Source organism: Orycteropus afer, unplaced genomic scaffold (genome assembly GCF_000298275.1).
Source record: "Orycteropus afer afer isolate SDZICR_OR568_19922 unplaced genomic scaffold, OryAfe1.0 scaffold00067, whole genome shotgun sequence".
In the NCBI taxonomy this organism is placed as follows: Eukaryota; Metazoa; Chordata; class Mammalia; order Tubulidentata; family Orycteropodidae; genus Orycteropus; species Orycteropus afer.
In genome coordinates this window covers 3,608,070-3,630,099 of record NW_006921654.1, presented here as the reverse complement: position 1 = coordinate 3,630,099, position 22,030 = coordinate 3,608,070, and the positions used below count along the sequence as shown (strand labels likewise).

At 49.7% G+C, this 22,030-nt stretch overlaps 1 protein-coding gene across 1 annotated transcript; it reads right to left on the bottom strand.

Moving 5' to 3' along the window:
• Positions 1-808: 808 nt before the first annotated feature.
• Positions 809-21,726, bottom strand: SLC9A5 (solute carrier family 9 member A5). The gene is made up of 16 exons (XM_007940247.2): positions 21,534-21,726; positions 18,421-18,723; positions 16,431-16,594; positions 16,164-16,242; positions 15,696-15,873; positions 14,989-15,209; positions 14,573-14,775; positions 14,259-14,348; positions 14,091-14,161; positions 13,255-13,384; positions 12,699-12,787; positions 12,418-12,544; positions 8,056-8,226; positions 7,483-7,552; positions 6,592-6,729; positions 809-1,281 (listed from the first exon to the last, which is right to left on the bottom strand). The coding sequence occupies exons 1-16, from the start codon at positions 21,724-21,726 to the stop codon at positions 809-811; spliced, it is 2,700 nt and encodes an 899-aa protein (XP_007938438.1).
• Positions 21,727-22,030: the final 304 nt, after the last annotated feature.

Genomic DNA, 22,030 nt, shown 5'->3' with positions numbered 1-22,030 from the left:
CAGGATCCCAGCCCCCAGAGCAGCGGAGCAGTGGCCCTGGGATACCTGGGTCCTTCCCTGTTTGGAGAATGTGGAGGTGATGACATGGGAGTCTGGAGGCCACTGTCTCCCTGCCTCTGAAAACCCAGACCCAAGGATCAGAAAGGCCCAGACTTGGACCCAGAGCAGCAGATCCCCAGTGACCCTGGCGAAGTGGTGGCCCCACTTTGGCCTTACCCCTGGAAAAGGAGGACCCATCACCCGATACCTGGCAGCAAAGGGAGGGGGCAGAGATTCCCCCACTGCCCTAAACAAACTGGCTATGGGCAGCTGAACCAAGGCTGAGACCTATTCCACCTCCCACCCCAGTCCCTCTGAGAACCACCAGGTCTAGCCCCTCTCCGGGCCTCACTATCAGGGCACTGTCCCTGAGCTGGTGTTGGGGAGGGAGTGGAGGGCAGGGCAGGCCAATGCCAGCCAGGGAACCATGCCTTTACTTTGGGAGCAGAAGCAACTGCCGAGTGATGCCAGAAGACCCACTAGGGAAAGGGTATCAGCTACCCAAGTCTCAGGCCTACCCCTAGAAGTTCTGAACTGGGTCCTGAGCCAGAGGAAGGGCCTCACTGAAAGGGAAGGCGGCAGGAGTTAGGAGCAGCAAGGTTGGTAATATGGGCCCCGTGAGAACCAGCCCTGGAGACCCCTCTGAACAGCCCCAAGGGAGCTGGCACCCAGTGGCTACTTCAGTCCAGGTCCCACTGGCCCCATGTTGGGCTGAGTGGGCTTCTCTGCCCAGCAAATGTGTCCCGCAGCAGCCCACCCGAGTCCTTGGCTACAGCCGGCCCCCTTTGTTAAACTGGATGCACCAGCGGGGATTGGCAGCGCCAGGGCTAAGATGGGTGTTGTCCTCCTGGCTCATGAGGGGCTGCAGCTCCGGCTGCTGGAGGATGTCAGCGCTGCTCTCACTGCGAGAGCGGCCAGACTTAGCCAGGCTCGGGGGGAAGGCAAAGTTCAGGAGGGGATCCGAAGGCAGGGCGGGAGGCGCCCAGGGCTCTTCAGTGCCCAGATGGCGAGGGGGCAGGTGGATCATACTTGGGGCCTGGGTACAGGGTGGGGAGGCCAGGCTTTCCAGGGATGAGATGCTCTGGTTCCAGCCTGTCTGCATGTCCACAGGCACGATCTTGGTGGTCTCCGAGGACACGTACACTGCCAGGTCCCCTTGCCCACTCTTCCAAGGGAGCTCCTTCTCCACACAGGTTGGAGAGGGAGGGATGATACGTGGGCTCGTGCACACCTCCAGGCTCCCTGAGGACAGAGGGTACACACAAGCTCATTACTGACCCAGTGGATCCTTCGTTTAAGTACTTTTCACAAAGTCATTCCTCAGGGGCCATAGTACATCCACCGGTGTGATTGCTTGATGACTATGTTACTGAAGGGAAGCATCACAGATGGTCTTGTTCTGCTTTATCCCCAGCACCTAGCACAGAGCTGGGCACATAGTAGGTGCTCAGGAAATACCTACTGAACAAATGAAAATAATCAAAGCAAGAGAAAGCAGGAGCCAGCAAGAAAGCAGTCCCACTTGCCACCAGCCCTTAGCCACTTTGCAACACAGGTCTGAGAGATCATGTCAGGCCAAGCCCCATCCCAGGTGGCCATCGAGGGTGAGGGCTCTGTGCCAAAAGGCTTTGCTGCTGGGCATCCTGCCTGAGCTCCCACCACAGCCTTCTGGTGGGACAGAGCCCAGGAGTGCAAGCTCATGCAAACCTAACAGCAGGCTAAAGCTGGGCCACAAAGGACGACAGAGTAAAGCTGAGAATGAGCCGAGAAGCCCAGAACTGCTGGCAGCAGGACTGGAGGCTCAGGCCCAGCTTTGAGTGAGACCCTGCCTTACAGAATGTCTGGGGTTCTGAAAGAGGAAGCCTGGGAAAGAGAAGTCTTCTGGCTACCTATGCCTCCCATTTCTCCCAAAGCCAAACACAATGCCTTGTATATAGCTGCTCAGTATGTATCAGAAGGAGCCCTGGTGGCACAATGGTTTCGTGCTTGGTTGCTAAGGGAAAGGTTAGGGGCTCCATGGGAAGACCAGGTAATCTACTCCCATAAAGATTACAGCCTAGAAAATTCGATGGGCAGTTGTGCTCTGTCACGTGGGGCCACTGTGATGAAATTGACTTGAAGGCACCTGACAACATTGATCAGAGTCCTTCCAATGAAAAGCTGGAGGTTCAAGCCACCCGGAGGTGCCTGGAGGAAAGGCCTGGTGATCTCCTTCTGAAAAATCAGCCGCTGATAAGCCTCAGACCAAACGCAAACCCACTGCCACCAAGTCGATTCTGACTCATGGCCACCCCATTGGGTTCCAAGGCTATAAACCTTACGGAAGCAGACCGCCTCATCTTTCTTCCACGGAGCAGCTGGTTTGGAACCACTGACCTTTTGGTTAACAGCCAAATGCCTTAACCACTGCATCACCAGCTCCTTACTGACATCCCTAGAGAACAAACACAGTTCTACTCTGCAACCTAGAGGGCTGCCACAAGTCAGAACGAGCTCGATGGCGACTGGTTTGGTAGGCATCTGTTCACCAAGTCCAGGGCAGTCCCATAGCTTCTTGACTGAACACCCTATAAAATGTTCTGATGAACAGAGATATGAAATCTTTGGAAGATATGGAATATTTAAATTAAAAAAAAAACCAGTATCCACCTTTAAAGAATTTTGTTGTTGTTATGTGCCATCGAGTCGGACCCAACTCATAGCAACCCCTCCTTGGGTTTCTGGGCAGTATCACTATGGAAGTAGATTGCCCAACCTTCCTTCCGAGGAGTGGCTGGTGGGTTTGAACCGACAGCCTTCTGGTTAACAGTCAAATGCCTTAGGCACTATGCTACCAGAACCCTTGCTAAAGAATTTTAGGTAATTAATATTAGTTAGTCTGACACTAGTCACTAGTCTGACAACTGGTAAATAAAAAGAAAAAAAATCGACCATTTATCCATTCTTTCCTGTTTTTACTGTGTCTGAATAACTGATGAAGGGAAGTTTATGGAAGATTCTAGCTAATAGATGGAGACGAAAAGATAGATAAGGGATATCACCATTGTGCAATCCCTAGGGAAATGCTGGATCTGTCAAGAATCAACGGCTGCTAAAACGGGTGAAGAATGAATGGGGAACTTGATAATGGATCTGAACCCAGTGATGCGTGGTAACCTCACAGAGACACAACCAGGTGGCATGTACCTCCAGATATGATGCAGTGGGGAGCACAGCACCACCTCGGAAGTGTTCTCACCAAAAATTAAAACTGAAACCTGATCTATATTGAACTATGAGTTGAAAGGAAATACAGGGGCAGAAAAGCATATTAAATGACACTTTGAGGATGCAATCAGCAAAATCCAGATGGTAAAACTACAGGACATATGACCTGATTTCTTCAACACATAAGCTGCAAAGGAAAAAGGAAGGGGAAGGGGAACCTATAGATCAGAGTTTTCCAGCTTCAGCACAGCTAACATTATGGGCCAGATCATTCTTCGTGATGGGGACAGTTCTATGCATGGCAGGATGGTTAGCTGCATCCCTGGTCTCTACCCACTAGATGCAAGTAGCATCCCCTAGTTGTGACAATGACAACCAAAAATGTCTCCAGACATCACCAAAATTCCCCTGGAGGACAAAATTGCATTCCTTCCCCCCTTGAGAACAATGGCTATAGGTTAAAAGAGACTTACCGCCCAAATGCAATATGTGGGCCTGATCTGTTCAAGTAAAAATTTGAACGAACCTACTGCAAAAAATACTGAATCAGAGAAACTTGAACATTAGCTGGATGTTTGAAGAGAGAAATTGTAGATGAAATAATAGTATCATGCTTGTATGCTTTTAAAAAGAATCTTTATCTTTTAGAAATACATGCTGAAGTATTTATTGATGAAATGATACCTAAGATAAGCTGCAGAAGAATCCAGCGGGGAGAGGACCATGGGTGGGGAAAGAGATGAATTAAGATTGGCTATGAGTCGGTAATTACTCAAGCTGGGTAGTGGATAAATAGGAGTTTATTTTACTGTCCTGTCTACTGTTGTATATTTTTTTATTTTCTATAATAAAATATTTTTAAAAGACATCTGAGTTGAACCAAAACTAATCGGAGGTCACCTTGTTGCAAAATAATAAATTGGCTCAAAAAAGAATGAATATCACCCATAAGTACTGTGCTCCTTTAAAAAACAAAATCACCTAGATGACACCAAATGGTTAACAATTACTTTAAAACGTGAGTATCAACACAGTGGCACTGAGGAAGAGGAAGACACAAAGAGGTAAAAACAACAGAGATAAACCCTCTTATATATACAATACTGTGTTGTCAGTGATAACAAACATTAATCTATGGGTAAATAGATGGGGAGACAGGCTGCTTGATCAGGTATGTCTAGGCAAAAGGGAATATATCCATGACTACATATAAGGCTAAACCAAAACCAAACTCTGCCGTCGAGTCAGATCCGACTCATAGCGACCCCTCCTTGGGTTTCCGAGGCAGTATCAGTATGGAAGTAGATCGCCCAACCTTCCTTCCAAGGACTGGGTGGTGGCTTTGAACCACCAGCCTTCTGGTTAGCAGTCAGATGCTTTAGGAACTATGCCACCAGAGCTCCCATATATAAGGCTGGCAGATTGTATTTCTACATATGTACTTGTATGTGCTATAAGAATGTCCAAATATATAATAGAGCTAACAAGTGGCAAAGTCATGATAACTTATTGGCCACAGCCAACCACCCTGAGGGAGCAAGTAGTTGGACCTGCAGGCTCGAGACCATGGTTGCAGGGGACGACATCAAGCTCAATTGGCATAATATACTACACAAAAACACTGTTCCACATCCTACTTTGTTGAGTAGCAACTGAGGTCTTAAAAGCTTGCAAGTGGCCATCTAGATGCAACAATGGGTCTCTCCTCATCCAGAGCAAAGAAGAATAAAGAAAACCAAAGATGCATGGAAACAGTCCAAGAGACTGGTAAACCATGTGATCCTCAGCCTATATGACCATGGGACCAGAAGAACTAGATGGTGCCCAGCTACACTGTCAACCATTCAGAGGGGGATCGGTGCAGGAGATCCTGGATAGAGGAGGAAAACAATGAGGAACAAAACTCAAAATCATAGAAAAAGACCAGGTTTGCTGGTCCAATAGAGCCTGGTAAGACTCGCAAGACTATGGCCTCTAGTTACCCTTCAGGTCTGGAACTGAACTCATTCCTGTGGCTTCCAACTAAACAACAGACAGGCATATGGGGTGAATATTTACATCAGGTAGGTACACTCCTTGGAGCGATCACTCGAGGAAGAACAGAAGGGCAGTGTTTGTACAGGGAGACAGCTTGGGGAACAGGAGTGCATGGGAGGGAAGGACACAAGGAAGAGGTAACTACAAGGAGGAAGTGGGAAGAGAGCTGTTACACTGTAGGGAATTGCAGTCAATGTCATGAAACAAAATGTGTATAAACTGCTGTGTGGAATTTGCTCTGTAAACTTTCACCCAAATCACAATAAAAATTTTAAAATAAATGAATAAATAAAGCATTAAGGAAAAAAATTACTTTAAAACTAAGATGAGTCTATAAGGGGGCAGGAAACTAGATTAATGGAAACAGAACAACCAAAATGGAAACAATGAGAATGTTTACACATTGTAAAGAATATAACCAATGTCACTAAACAGTTTATGTAGAAAATGTTGAATGGGAACTTAAAGTCTATAAACCTTCACTGAAACACAATAAAATTATATATATCCCAAGACACTTGATATATAAATATAGATATGACAGCAAGACACCTAAGAATACTTGGGCCAACCAGCAGTGGTATTTAGTATATGAGTGCATTAGGTCTTTGCATATAATTATCCACAATAATTCCATATTGATGAATTCAGGCTCCTCTTCCAGATCAGGCTACCATCCTCACCAGGTATCCTACCTGAGGATAGGTGTGCTGAGCATGCTTGAAGCAGAGTCTGCTATTAGGTATACTTATTCTACTATTAGGTATAGTTATTACCTCTTGTAGGAGCTCTGATAGCCACTTGACTGCTAACCAGAAGGCTGGTTGTTCAAACCCACCAGCTACTCCTCGGAAGGAAGGTTGGGCAATCTACTTCTGTACTGATACCACCTCAGAAACCCAAGGAGGGGTTACTATGAGTCAGGTCCAACTCGATGGCACATGACAACAACATTACTTCTTGTTCCTCACCAGCCTGTGAAGGGGGCAGCGTGGCAGTGAAAAGGCTGTTTATTGGCTTTGGAGTCAGATGGGTCAAGTTCAGATTCTAGTTCTGCTGTGTCACGCTACACAACATACAGTCCCTTAGGCTCTGTGAGCTCAGTTTCCCCATCCTGGTGGTTGTGAGAGTTGAATAAGATCGTGTCAAATGTCTCATATGAAGGAGATGCCCAGCAAATGCTGATTAGTGAATACATTAATGTCTAGGAAAAGGGAGTTGTCTGGAGTAGAGGCCCAGACTGAAGTGAGAGGAAACAGTTGCACAGCCTGCATTGCTCCAGGAGAGAGGTAGGGAGGAAGCCATTACCTGAGACCTTGCCCTCCTGGAGAACCTCACTGGTGGCCCGAGCCACGAAGATGATCCCTTCGTCATCCTCCTTCTCTGTCTCTGAACTGTCACTCTCCTCCTCCTCCTCCTCAGACGCCACAGTTAATATCACAGCAGCTAGACAAGGACAAGAGCAGAGTCAGGGCATTCAGCCAGCAGCTCCCTCTTGGTCCTGCACGTTTCGATTAGTGACGCCCTGTCCACCCAGGCAGAGCCTACGGTTGACAGAGGCGCCTGTGTTCTCTGGCTAGTTCATCTGCTGGGTACCCTTACTACCTGCCGTTCCTCACCAGACCGTGAAGGCGGCAGCATGGGCATGAGGGCTGGGGCAGGGTGGGGGCCTTGAGAGGAAAGAAAGTGGGACTATGGAGCCCAAGGAGGCACTTAGAGAAGGCAGGGTCCTCAGAGGAAGCCATGAGGGAAGTCAGACCTCCCAGCTCCCCGATTCTCTCCTCTCAGGTCCAGATCCCATTATCAACTGAAAATGGGAGGATTTTGCGAGCTGGAAAAGCCCATTAAAGTTTAGCTCATCCAGACTCCTCCTCATTTTGCAGACAGGGACACAGGGCCCCAGTGTCCACACATCCTTCAAAGCCCAGACCAAATTTCCCCTTCTCCACCTTTTCTATATTGCTCAAGTCCTCAGGACCTGTAACCCATTAGTAATCAGTCACCTCCTGTCACACAAGGTCCAATAACTATTTTGAGCATTTCCAACTCTGAAATCGGTTTGCCCATCTAGTCCCAGAGGGGAAAAGCAAGCCCAGCTCATGGTGCTGAGTGGTCCACGGGAGGATGGCCTCCAGGTTTCTGGCTGATGGGCCTCTGCCCTTTCACTCATCCTCAACCCCACCCCTGCTCCCTGCTTGCCTGTGTCCTGAAAGCCCAGGTCTCGAGGAGGTTTCCCATTTGCAGTCTCAGTGTTAGCCACACCGTCCTTCTGAGGACGAAGAAAGAAAAGCTGAGCCCCTGGCCCTGGCTCCCAGACCCCAAGCCTGTCTTCTGGTAGGGTCAGCTGGAGGACGAGTCGTCCTGACCCAGCAGGGGGAGAATTTCTGTCTGGGCTGGTCAGGCCCAACAGGCCAACCATCCCTTGACTACCTAGGCAAGTTGGTGAAGTCCTGAGTAAACCATGCCCCAGCAAGAACTCTGGATGCTTCAGCATGGCTGATTTAGGGTCTCATGGAGTTGCCCTTCAGGGTAGAAGGTCCAGCTGCTTCCCATCAGGTGACCATATTGCTAAGCCGATGTCCTGCTGAAAGCCTCATCTTACCCTTCAGGGGTTCCAGGACATTCTAAGAGGGAACCCAAACTGCTACAAACAGTAAGTCCTTGGAAGGCAGGGATCTCTAACTAGGGCCTCTAAGCTGGATTCCAGCATTTGAGGGATCAAAACTGCTTGTCAGTCTCCAGCCCCAAACAGGAATCCAGGAAAGGACGTGCCTTCTTGCGGCCAGCCTTGCGGAGTCGTGGCTTGCTCTTGGTGAAGGATATGTTGTGCTTGGTGGACTTGAAGGACTCCAGCCGCCGCTTCATGTTCTGCTGGAAGACCTCTTTGTCCTGGCGCTCCTGTGTATCCTCTGAGATGAAGTGGCGGCTGCAGCTGGCTTTGTACTATCAATGACAGCACCATCCTGCCATGATGTTAGGTGCCTTGGCCTCCCACAGGAACCCCCACCCATGGCCCCAATACATTCACCACAAACCCTGCCAGTGGGTTTTTCCAGAACTAGCCATGGATTGGGGGGGAAAAAAAAAAAAGGTGCAATAGGGACCCAGCCAGGGACTCTGCATTCTCGGTTCACTGGGAGAAAACTTTCCCTTGTCCCAGAACTTGTCCCCCAAAATCTGGCTTGCCCATCCGCTGTGCCCATTCCCTTCTCTCTGCTTTGAAGTGACAGGAGGCAGGACCCTATTTCACAGGCTCCTCACTCCTCAACCCAGGCCTCCCCCTTTCCTCAGCTCACTCCTCTGACCCCATCACTGCACTGCTTCCTCCACTTCTCCACTCTCCTTCCATCTTTCTTCAATCTGTCGCCATTGACTCCCTCTCCTCTGCTTTCAAGCATGCGGCGGACTATCCCCCCTTGAAGAAAATGTTTTCATTGACTCCATCACCCCTACTTCTGCTGCCAAACGTTCATAATTTGTTTCTGACACTTTCCCTCAGACGCATTACATCCTTAAATACCAGACTGCCTTCTCGCTGGTCATGGCCTCTGCTTGGGTCCTAACCTGACATCTAGGCAGCATCCAGCCCTCCTTCCACCCAGGCCTCCAAGACCTGTTACTGCCTCTCCAAGGGTTCCTTCCCCCTCCTCCATCAGCTCCTTCCTTTTCTTCCATGTGCATTACTGACAGTATTACCCTTGGCTCTCTTCGCTCCCTCTAAATGGTCACCCCAGAGAACTTATCCAATCTTTCAGCTTCAGCTACCCCAGTGACACAGACCTGTGTTTAGCTCCCGAACACCAGCCATCAGTCCAACTGCATTTGAATCACTTGGGGGATGTATTAAGAATACAGACTCTTAGTCCCACTCTATACTATTAAAAAAATAAACCTCACTGCCATCGAGTCGTTTGCACTCATAGTGACCCCTGTTGGGTTTCTGAGGCAGTAAATCTTTATGGCAATAAAGATTTACCCCATGTTCCTTCTGCGGAGCAGCTGGTGAGTTTGAACCGCCAGCCTTCTGGTTAGCAGTCAAATGCTTTAGGCACTACGCTACCAGAGCTCCTCTTTATACTATAGAGTTTGGTATATACTCTATACGACACAGATTCAGAATCTCCAGGAAGTTAGGCCAGGAATATGTATTCTAGCAAGATCCCCAGGGGACTGTGATGTAGCCAGGCAAGGAAACCTAATACAGATGGCTTCCAAATCTTTATCTCCAGCCCTTACCTCTCAAATGACCATAAAACCTGCAAAGCCGAAAACTTGTGTAAGGCAGAAATCTGTCAGAAAAGGAAAACTCAAATATTTTCTACTAAAAGGAGGGATAGAAAAGTGGTTAAGACTGCATCCTGTCAAAGGCAGAAACTTGCAAGACCCGGAAAACAAGACAGTCCCGTTGAGTTGAACTCTCACAGGCTTCACTGTATAATCTTATATTTCTAATTGCATACTAGACACCTCTTACTAATGGTGATTCTGTGAAGAACATGCACAATTATGAATTGTGTTATGGTACAACTAAGTGGTTTCAGAACTGGTTAAGTAACCATCTCTCCCCAAAATGCTTGATCATTATCAGTCTGAAGGAAGGTCTTTGGTAGCAAACAACAGGGCTCCCTCCTCAGCTCTATCCTGTTCAACATTTTTATGTTGATTTGTTAACAGGCTTAGCAAATTTTCAGATGATATGAATCTGAGGAGATGTCTGATGGCAGAAGTGATATCCAAATGATGGGATAATGGGCTAAATCAAATAAGATGACATTTAACTCCAGTTTTGTTCTTTTTTTTTTTTAATTGACTCCATAAGAACTGGTTGGACTAAACCCAGACCATTCTTACACACACAAACAGATACAGCCAGCCAGCCAATCATTAGGTACTTCTGATGTGATACAATAAAAAATACAGACACATCAGTGAATGCTCCTGAATAGGATCAGGAAATGCCGAGGTGGAGGAGCCTGTGAAGCAACACTGTTGGAACTATCAGCAGGCTATAGAAAACAGGAATTTTCCAAGACAAAGTATCCACGTTTGTCAATAAACAAATAACAAGGGGAAAAAGAAACTATTACAAATTTTTTTTTTTTATGACAAGACATGTTTCTCAAATACTAAGTATGGACTTTATTTGATCCTAATTTGAACAAACCAGCTGTAAAAAGATACTTATTAAATACTGACTGCTATTTAATGATAAGAAGGAATTATTATCATTTTTTGTAAGTGATAATGGTACTAAGGTCTTATATATATATATGTGATAATGGTACTATATATATATGTATATATATATATATATATATATATACACATATATATATGTATATATATATAGTACCATTATCACTTAAATATATGTATTTTAAGAGTTCTTACCACCTAGAGATATACTGTGAAATATTTAGAGATAATAACAGGGATTTTCCTTAAAATAAAAAAGTGTGGATGAGGTGTGGTAGGAGTGTAGAACATAACAAGGTTAGCCATATATTGATAATTATTGGAGCTGGATGATGGATAAATGGAAGTTCATTATTTGATTCTCTAAATGATTGAAATTTTCCATAAGAAAAAATATCTTTTAAAAAAATAGGTTAAAAGATTCATGGAAAGAATTAGTCCGAGCAACTGGTACACCATGCGATCTGCAGCCTATATGACTATGAGACCAGAAGAACTAGATGGTGCCCGGCTACCAATGTCAACCACTTGGAGGGGGATCTATGTAGGAGATCCTGGATAGAGAGGGAGAACAATGTGGAACAAAACTCAGAATCATTTGGGAAAAAAAAAAGAGGGGCGACCAAGTTTGCTAGTCTGATAGAGTCTGGTGGAACCACGGAGACTGTGGCCCTTAGCTGCCCTTCAGGTCTGGAATTGAACCCACACTTGTGGCTTCCAGTCAAACAAAAGACAGGCATATGAGTTGAACATTTACCTGAGGTAGATACACTCCTTGAAGAGAACAATCATGAGAGAAAGAAGGGCTATTTATGCACAGGGAGACAGCTCAGGGGGCAGGAGTGAATGGAGGGATGGACACAGGGAAGAGGTAACTCTCGGGAGAAAGTGGGAGGGGAGCTGTTGCATTGTGGTAAATTGTAGTCAATGTCATGAGACAGTGTATGTGAAACGCTGTATGGAAAGTGAATTTGCTCTGTAAATCACAATAAAAAAAAAATAGGTTAGAGGAGACAGAGTTCAACAGCCATTAACAAGAGGAAAATCTGAGGTTCGCCTAACTGTAAAGACAATGTGGTGCCCCAGGGCAACGAGTTAAAAGTGGACAGGACAATGCAGGGGACAGGAGATGCTGGCCTGAGAAAAGGTGGCCTAGGAGAAAGCTGCCTTCAAACTTTTAAAGGCTTATTCTTCAGAGTTACAGAGTCAAATAAGGACCAGTGTGTACAAGTTAAAGGGAGCTCATTCTGTCTCAACCATAGAAAGAACCTTAACTATTAAGATTGCCAGAAACAGTAATGGCTAGCTTCCAAGTTCAGAAAGGGTAAAGGGAATGACTTGCTGCCCCCTTGTGGGGGTTTCAACAGATTCCCTCCTGGATCAGCTGGGCCCTTCCAGCCCCAAAGCTTTATGATCTGCATTGGACTATCATTACCTAAAACAGGTGTCTGCCTTCCCTATGCTAGCTGATCCTGTAGGCTTCCTCAGCACTCCTGCTACTGTCTGTGACCCCATCATTCTCTCAGTTACCCACAAGGACCCTCTCCTTCATCTCCTCTTCTCCCCTTCAAGGCCAACCACCTATCCTATGTGCTCCTCTCCTTTCCCACCACCCAGCTCGCATCCACTGTGTTTCACTCCAGCTTCCCAACTGGCTCTCCTGGCCTCTCAGCTCACCCCTCCAATTCGATCTGCACATTGCCACCAGAGAAGGCATCTTTAAACAGTGCTTGTAGCAGACAAAAACACTCTCTCCAAGAAAAGAAAGCCAAAGATTTTTTCTCATAACCAACAAGATGAAGCTCACATTCTTCAACTGGGCACCTACACCTCTCCACTCTCCGCAGCACCGAACACTCCTCAAACCTCTGATCATCCTCACCTCCCCAGACCCATAGTGCCCTTCCCCTGGAATTCTTGTGCCCCGCCTGCTCTCACCCTGCGGCGTGGCTTGTAGAGGCCTCCACAGAGCAGGTGATGCATCACAGCGTCCTCTCGGTCCCGACCACTGCGCACTGTGTCAATCACCTGCAGATCCAGGCATGCACCACTGCCACTCTCCCTCCTGCAAGGGGCAAGCAAGGCAGATGCTGGAAAGGTAGGAGGCAGGCCAGGGGAAGGGCAGAAACAAAGGTGCAAACAACTCTTCCCTAGAAGGGATTCAGACAGAGGGCCCAGTGGAGAGGAGTTAAGGAAGGAGAAGGGGGCCCAGGACTCACAGCAAGTTGGTGACAGAAGTTTCTGCCATGGAATTGCGGCTGGGCATCGAGGGCAGAGTGAGCCCGGTGGAGGACAAGATGTGGCCTCCCTGAACAGGGGCCAAGACAGAGGTCAGATGGAGGGTGACCGAGACAGCCAGAAGGGTAATAAAAATAAGACTAGTTAACCCTTATTTTGCTCCATTGATGTGCCACGTTCTGTGCTGAGCACTTTACATGTTAAATACACAAAACTCTTTGACTTTCCTGCTTTTTTATCGTTGAAGAAACTGAGGCCCAGAGAGGACATATGACTTACCCAAGGCCACAAGCCTGCTAGTGATAAGAATTGAGCTCAATCTGCTGACTCTAGAGTCCAGATACTTCCCACATTTCTCTGCTGTCTGTCAGACTCTGATGTCAGGACTGGGGCAGGCCGGTTCCTACAGCTGCCACATCATAGGATCATGAAGCCAGCTGGGAATTCCCAGCTCCCCATTGGGGCTTGCCTGCCTGTTGCCCCCTCCAGCCCTGCTCTGCTAGCCTTCTACCCACCTACCACTGGCTGCTGGCCCACCTGGTCCACGAAGCTGATGGCATCCCGGATGTTGAGTCTGTAGTACACATCCCAGATCTGGTCCCGGATGCGGTAGGCTGACCGCCGCATCAGCAGCTGACTCAGGTACTTCTTGTCAAACTGCTCCCACCTACAGAGGATGCCAGGCCCAGCCCTGAGCACCATCGCCAAGGCCTAGCTGGCTGGCCCTTCCACAGATGGTGCAAGGCCATTGCCAGCACTGGCCTGGCTCTCTTGGTGTGGACCTCAGCAAGAAGAATCTCAAAGCTAGTCCCTGCCCCTTACAGGAACTTACAGTGTTATGGGGAAGCCCACGATTAACTGAACTCCAAATAACTGTGAAACTGAAACCGTGACAAGAATTACAAAGGAGAATTATGGAGTGTGTTGGAACTTGTCCTAGTCAGGGAGGACAAGGAAGGCCTCCCTAAGGAATTGATGCCTATGGGGAGATCTGAAGGACAAGTAGAAGCAGGTGAAGGGTAGCCAAGAGAGAACAAGAGAGCAATATGACAAAGGGCCAGTGGTCAGCAGGGAAACGGTAAGTCCTAAGCTGCTAAAACAAGGTCCCTGTGATTAGCAGGCAGACAGTAATGGGGAGGACAGAACACAATGTGGCTGGGAGTCTGACAGGTGCCAAGGCACACAGGGCTGGCAAGGCCACACTGGGAAGTCTTATCCTGAGAGCACTGGGATACCGCCACTAAAGGGCTTCCAGCAGGAGTCATCCTGCCTGAGCCTGGCTGTGCCCTTCTTAGAAGTGCAGCCCATGGTCCATACTGCCCTGACTGGTGGGGTGGCTGCTGCTGAAGGAGCCTTAGGGCCAGCTCCCTCACCTGTCCCTCCAGTAGTGATAGCCATGGTGCCCCACAATGTCCTCCACTGCAGCCAGAATGTGGTCAAAAGTCTAGAAGAGGGGTGGGTAGGGGGATTGGATCAGGACTCTGCCCAGAATAGAAGAAAGGAAAGAGGGACAGGCTGAGGGAAGGGGTTCTGATACCCACGTGCTCGTGCAGCTCCTGGTTCAGGGTGGGTTTATGATGCTCACTCCTCTTCACCTTCAGCCACTTGACCAGCGGCTTGATGGTCAACCCCTGAGGACAGGCAATAGGTGAGCCCTGCCCTGGTCAATTCCATGCTGCCTTCCTCTCTCCATGGTTAGGCCTCAGCTTTTGTACCACCACCCTGTTGCACTCAAAGTTGGGAAGGCAGGCCCCTGCATCCCCCAATGGGAAGAGAAGCCCCAGTCCCAGAGGCTCCAAGACTCCCCCAGGACCTGCCAGACCCTCTCCCCACCCAGTCTTGTGGGCACTCCCACCTGCACGATGACTGTGAAGAAGACCACCACAATAGTGGTGGCCACAAAGTAGTCCTTGGCAGGGACCTTGGTCCTGTCCAGTAGGATGACGAGAGCAAAGGCCACAGCCCCCCGCAGGCCCCCATAGGACATCACCACCTGGTCAATCTTGTCCAGAGGGACCAGCCGGAACTGATTCAGCACCCACGTCTGCAGGACTACGCCTACAGCAGGAGGGAGGCCAGTGGGAGCAGGGCACTGGGAGTGGAGGGCACCAAGGATCCAGGCTAAGGTCTTAAAGGGACTGGGAGAGGTGAGCAGCAAGGAGAGACTTAGGGATTGACAGGGATGGGGACTCAGACTGGGGGCTAAGCTGCAGGGGCTGGAGTTAAGCAGGACAGGAAGGAGGGTGGGAAAGTAGAGGATGCTGATAATACCGAGGGCTCGGAAGAACAGGATGAAGACGAGAGTGCCCAGCACCAGCCCAGAGTCCCAGGCCCACTTAGAAGAATCCACAGCCGAGATGCCGAGCAGCATGAAGATGACGGTCTCAGCACAGCTAGCTAGAGTCTTCATTGTGTACTTGACAGCTGTGCGTGACTTATGGGAGATGTTGGCCTCCACATACTTCTTACAGCCCAGGCCACACATGGTCACCCTAGAGAGGAATGGAGAGAGAAGGCAAGTGAGGAGGGTGGCAGAGCAAGGCCTCTAGGGTTCAAACATGCTTCAGGAGGGGGGTTGTCCATTACAGGATGCCAGACTTTAAGAGCTGAAGCCCAGAGAACATGAGACCGTCCCAAGCAGTTACTGGTAGTCCTAGGAGAAGTATCTCCTGGAGATATCTTCTGGAGTGCTGTGGCTACCAGAACCAATGACAACAGACCTTGGATTCCAATTCCAGATCAGCCCATACCCAGTGAGCACTTCTAGTGGAAGAAGACTGGGTTCTGGGGTACAAGAACAGTTCTGGAGACAGATTCTGGAATATGACCTAAGGCTCATCACCAGTGTGAGGCTCCTGCTTCCACAAGTGCTTAGGGAAATCTATGGGTTCCTCAGGGTCCTGCTCCTGTCTCTATGAGGGGCAACCATCTGCAGTGCTCCCTCCCAGCTGCCTGCCTGCAAGGCTCCCAGGACTCACGCAAGAATGGCGGACAGCGAGGCCATTTCAGCAGTGAGGTAGGCTGCATAGGCGAGGAGGAAGACCAGCAGCGGCTCGATGATGCGGACCCGCTTGGTGAAGCGTGTGGTCAGGGCCAGGAGGAAGGCAAAGACTAAGCCCACAGCTGCCCCGCCCAGACTGACCACAAACAGGGAGGCTGGGGGAGGAGTGGGTTGTCAGCATGACCCCTGGCCCGGACCTGACCCGGGCTAACAAGACTGCTGCCTGGCAGGGAACTGAGGATGATGCCCACCACACTCCCCAGGGGTCAGGTTCCCAGGGAAAGCCCTTCTTGCTCTGGTTCTCAGGAACCCAATTCTCCACAGAGGAGAGAAGGGAGTAAGGCAGACACTGAACAGCCTCCTCTGCCCTGATGCCAGGGTGGAGGGCCTCAGAAACCCAGGGGAGCCCGACCTCCAATGCCAACGAGAGGGGGGAAATACTGACCGACTCCCTTCAGATAGTCAGTGGCCTGCACGTTGGCAGAGCCCATCTCCACAAAGGAGTTGTAGACCTTGTACAGCACCTGAGTGAGACAAGGAGAATCAGGGGTGAGGGGGAGGCAGCACTGGGACTGGTGCTGGGGGTGTGTGAACTCTAGATCATTCTCTTCCCCCTGGGGGTAGGGGAGAGTCTGAGCCATTCCTCAGACAGCCCAACCAGTCAGTGGGGCAGCCTAGAGTCAGGGAATGGCAGCCGGCTGTGCACTCTCACCACAGTGACTGCATCGTTGAGCAGGGACTCGCCAAAGACGATAATAAAGAGGGTCTCGTTGACATGCACTTCCTCAAAGACAGCCAGCACGGCCACAGGGTCTACTGCTGAGATGAGGCTCCCAAACAGCAGGAAGTCCAGCAAGCCAGCCTGTACCTTAGGGGCTTTGGAGGGAGAGATAGGGGACAGACCATTAATGGGTGAAGGCGAGCCAGCCTCCTACAGCCTCCATCCCACTCTTAAAACAGAGAAGCCTAGAGAGGAACTGGGACAGAGGGCAGAGCACTGGCCTGCAGGTCAGGAGACTTGGGCCCAGCTGCCTTTGCCTAAGACCTGAATGTGTGATGTCGGTCACATGACCTCTCTGAGCCACACCCACCTCACAAGACTGCTGCAAAAAATCAACCCAGGTGATGACTGCGAAAGCTCTATGGAACCAGCAAAGTTAAAAAGGCTGGTAATAAAAACTGCAACGTCACAATAACCACCAGAAGCTGGAAATTGGCTGCTGACTGGCTTTACTAGGGAGAAGAACAAAAGCCAGCCCTTTCTCCCATATCTGTGATTCTCAGCCTAAAGGATATAACACTTAACAATTCTCAGCAGTAAGGGGAGTGGACATCAGATATCGGTCTACAAGGTCTGAGTATCATAAAAATACCATAGGTGTGACTTGAACATGTCATATAGCCTCTCTGAGCCTCATCTGTAAATTGGGAAGAATAAAGGAATTTATTATTTAGCCAATGTCTAATATATAGTAAGAAGCCCTGGTAGCATAGTGCCTAAGGCACTTGACTGTTAACCAGAAGGCTGGCAGTTCAAACCCATGAGCCACTCCTCAGAAGGGAGGTTGGGCAATCTACTTCCGTAGTGATACCACCTTGGAAACCCAAGGAGGGGTCGCGATGAGTTGGGGCCGACTCAACGGCACATAACAACAACAAATATACAGTAAGCACCCAATAAATATTACCAATTATTATTACTACTATTATTATTAGGAGCTCTGGTAGCATAGTGGCTAAGACACTTGCCTGCTAACCAGATGGCTGGCGGTTCAAACCCACCAGCCACTCCTCGGAAGGAAGGTTGGGCAATCCTACTTCCGTAGTGATACTGCCTCGGAAACCCAAGGAGGGGTCGCTATGAGTCAGGGCTGACTCGACAGCACATAACAACAACAACAACAACTATTATTATTATGCTCTGATATCTTCCCTTCCCTTCCTGCCACAAAGACTTCACTGACTCACTGGGGAAAGCGGCTTGGGGTCCCCAGATGGAAACTGCAAGCCTCTTCGTGTGCCTTGAAAAAGGCTGAATGGTCAGCGTTCTGGGTGAATGAATTTCTCAGGGCAGAAATGAAGAAGGGAGATGGGCAGGGCAGCCTAAAGGCAAGGAACCTCAGAAAAACAGACCTCTCCTGGTAACATTGAACATGATGTCAAATGAATTTAAGGGGCTAATCCACCCAATGGGACAAATGATACCCCAACAAGGGTGTTATGAAGAGTCGCTAGGATAAGGATGAACACCCAGTGTGGTGCCTTGTATTTTGTGGATATATAATATGTATTTATTAAAAGTAATAATAAAAGCAGAAACCCACTCTGACAATGGCCTGGGCAGAGCCAGGACAGGAACCCCTTGTAGGAGAGGTACACTGTGCCTCAGGGGAGCAAGGCTGGCAAGGGGCAGCATGGCAACAAAGGGCAGGAAGCAGCAGGCGGAGTGGTGATGTGGGCTCCCCAGCCTCGGCAGCCTACACACAGCTGGGAGCCAGGCCTGCTCAACTGTCATGCTGCAGAAGCCAGACTTGACTGGCAGAGACCTAAACAAGGGCTGGAGGCCCATCTGGAGGAGTGCTGTGCAAGGCTCCCAGAGCCTAGCTGTCACCCACATGGGACCTCCAAAGCTGAAGAAGAGGGAAGCGAGGTGATGGGCAGAAAATCCTCCTTCTGCCAGCCCAAATCTTAGAGTCACTCACCTACAAGTCCAGCCTGCTGCAAGCCCCAGAGGGCAGCTCCTGTTGTGAAGGAATTCCAGAGTGTGCCCACCACGGCATAGGTGAGGATGGCACCCAAGTTGTCAAACAACAGCCGGCTGGGCATGAAATATCCAGAATCCAGCACGATAGGAGGCAGCAGGAAGAGAAAGAAGGTGCCTGGCTCCAGCTGGTACTCAGCTTTCTTGGCTATGGCCAAGACAATGCCCCCTAGCACCAGGCCCAGCAAAATCAGCAGGCAGCTCTCAGGGACCAGAGATGTCACCTTCCGAGACAGGTGAAACACTACAATGCAAGAAGAGGGTGGGAAGTATCAGTTCAGGAGACACACACACACACACACAGAGCTGCAGGTTACCCAAGGTCAGGACGCTGAACCTAAGACCAAGAAAGAAGAAAAGCTATGTAAGATTCCCAGAATCTCCAACCTCCAGGATGAAAACCCTCCCCTGCAGTCCATTTTGCCTGTTTCTTGGCACTCCTGTCACACCGTGGCAACCTCAGCCTTTCCTTGCTTTTCCCTGGAAATGCCCTCTCCTCTCTACCTCATCCTCAGGGGACCTCACCTGACTTGCCTTTCTCTGACCTCCCTTACTCATAAGTATTTGAACTGCAACAAATGCTACCTGGTATATGTGTAGGCACAACATAGGTGTACAAGGGCTCCACAGCTCAACTGTGTTCCACAGGGTTTTCAAGGCTGTGACCTTTCGGAAACAGATCACCTCTTGGTGGATTCGAACCACCAACCTATTGTTAAGTGGTGAAGTGCTTAACTTCTTGCACCACCTACAGACTCCTTCAATAAATGTTACCTATTTTTTTTTTTAAGTGACTGAAACGTTATTATATTAGTAGCTCTTGTGGTGCAGTGGTTAAGCATTCAGCTGCTAAACAAAAGGTTGACGGTTCGAACCCACCAGCAGCTCTACGGGAAGATGTGGCAGTCTGCTTACATAAAGATCATAGCCTTAGAAACCCTATGGGGTAGTTCTACTCTGTCCTACAGGGTTACTATGAGTCAGAATAGACTCAAAGGCAATAGGTATTATTATGTCCTGCCTCCCTATCTAGACCGTAATTCATATTATGGCTCCTAGAAGCATTGGATATCTCCTAACCCAATATGCTTTTCATTACATGGGCTCTCTAAGGATTTGCTAGATAAAAAAGTATTGCATTTAGCAGTCAGAAGGACTCAGCTCCTTCATCATCTGCGTGATCTCAGGCAAATTATTCAACTCACCTGAACTTTAATTTTTCTGTAATATGGAAGGGTGAGGATGAAATTATATGAAGTGTGAGTGTCCCTAGCATAATGTCAGACACGTGGCAGATGCTCAACACATGGTAATTAAATGACTTTAGGGGGAAAATAACAAATCTGTCCCTAGGAAGAGGGGGAGGTAAGAAAAAGGTTTCTAGCACTACAGTCTACTTCTACCTTTGTCTGTCCCCTTAAATAAACTCTTTGGCTCTCCCCTGAGCCCAGAGACCATGAGTGTCTTCCCATATATCCCCAGGAGAGGCTTCTGTATCAGTTTGTATGAGACTCTATGACAAGGCAGTGCCCTTTGGAAGTTGTGCCCACAGGGCCTAGGGCAGTGCCTGGCACGTAGGGAGCTCTGCATAAAGATTTGTTGAATAAAGGGGTGGGGAATACTCCTAGTATTGCGGAATGTGTCCTTGGACATTCTGCATCTCTTTTCCCTCCTCTCTGAGGATTTTTCTGGCTATGGATAAGAAGACTTTTTCTCTTCTCCTACCTCCAAAGGATGTGCCACTCAAACTAGAAAAAGCACTATGATTCATGAGGGAAACAACAGTTGTTGCTATAAACCTTAATTAAGGCAGGAACCATCCTGCAACTCAGAAACTTTTCAGCAAATCCAGGGCTTAGCTTCCAATCTGAGGCTCCTCCCACTTTTCTCTCACAGCTCAGGGGCCTCTTCTGGTAAACTCAGTCAGGGCTCTCCCCATACTCATCTCCACCTTTGGTCACCCCCCCTTCAGGGTCCCTATTCTATCTTCATCTCCAACGTATGCACCAACCCCCGCCTTGCCATCCAAGTCCCATGGCAAATGCCTGTTCTCTGGCAGACAGGCTCCTGAGGCATTTCAAGCTCCACTTTCAATTATTATTAATCTGCGGCTGCCACAGCAGAGAGGCAAATTCTGCTCCTGCCCAGCCCCCTTCTCCCCAGCCAGCAGTGTGTAGGGGGTGGGGACAAATTCTAGGCTAAGTGATTCCTACATGAAGGCTGTATTGGGAGACTGGCGTACAGGCTGTGCCAGCATAGATGGGGAGTAGCAATGCTCAGCTATAATTAGTCACCCCCAGAGCAGGGCCTGCACAACAGGGGGGGGTCTCTGGGAGGAGGAGGGACCACTGGCTGCTCTGAAGGGGGAGGAAGGGGCAGAGGCAGGGAAAAGCAGCTCTATTCAGGGAGATAATCTGAAGCACAGCCTTCAACGTGAGGACAGGAGGAGGTTGAGTGAACAAAAGACCTAGTGCCAGCTCCAATAACGGAAGTTTCCTTCATCCTGAAGTGGTAAGATTATTGGACCTGATTTGGCCAGAAGGGTCCCACAGCTAAGCACAAAAAAAAGGAGCTTCTTTGAGTAGGGAGCACAGAGGGCTAAAGGAAACGCAGCCAGGAGAAGGGCCAATGAGACATGGTCTTCAGGGAAGGCTGCTTCCTCAGGGTCCAGAACGCCTAGGTTCGCTGCAGAATATCATCCCCATGTCTCCCGATGGCAGAGGTTCCCGAGAGGCTGGGGACTGAGAAGGGCTTATTGCAAGAGGAAGAGGGGGCAGAGATGGCTTGTTCTGGGCGAAGGAGCCCAGCGATGGGGATGGAGGAGACAGGTGGGGCAGTCCTTGGGGAAAGCCAATCCTCAGGGCTCCCACCGGAGAAGAAAGGGAGGAGGAAGACCCAGAAGAGGCGGCACAGGAACTGGGTGAGCACCCGGATTTGTAGACTCGAACCTAAGTCCGGGCACTGTGCGAGAAACCGCTGGGATCCGGGGGTCAGGAGGGCCGCGGGCGCGTCCACTGCCGGCCGCCGGCCTGGCGCAAGCACACAAGCACTCACCAATCTTGGCCAGGCTGGCAACCAGGATCCACAGGGCCACCAGGTAAGGCGCCTCCACCTCATGCCACTGCCAGCGGAAGAGCGCCAAGCCTGAGGGAGGCTCGCCCGGCGCCCCCGGCTCCTGGGTAGGTTCTCCGACCGCCTCGGCCCCCGCCAGGAGCAGCCCGAGCAGGGGCAGTGCGGAGCGCATCATCCTGCCGCCTGCCCAGCCACCCTCCCCGCACGGCAGGGCCGCCGGCCCCGCGTCGCAGCAGCCGCCGCCTACCGGGCGCCCCCGCGTCAGAGGCACGTGGGGCTCTCTCCCCCCAATCCCAGCTTCGATACCCCCAAGCCAGGTCCGGAATCTAGACCTTGCCCCGGGACCCCCTCTCCTCCTCGCCTCTTAAACCTGCCTCTGCTCCGGAAATCCCCCAGTTCAGCCTTCTCTCCCCAAGTCCCGCAAGCTACTCCTTCGAGTCCGCTCCCCGAAACCTGATCAAAATCTCCCCTCACCCTGT

Coding starts and splice junctions, on each gene's coding strand:
- SLC9A5 (XM_007940247.2), bottom strand. CDS start 21,726: ATGATGCGCTCCGCACTGCCCCTGCTCGGGCTGCTCCTGGCGGGGGCC. Junction 14,349..14,572: donor TCTTCACAGTCATCGTGCAG/GTGGGAGTGCCC, acceptor GCCTGTCCTCAG/GGGTTGACCATCAAGCCGCT. Junction 1,282..6,591: donor CCAGGAGGGCAAGGTCTCAG/GTAATGGCTTCC, acceptor CTCTGTCCTCAG/GGAGCCTGGAGGTGTGCACG.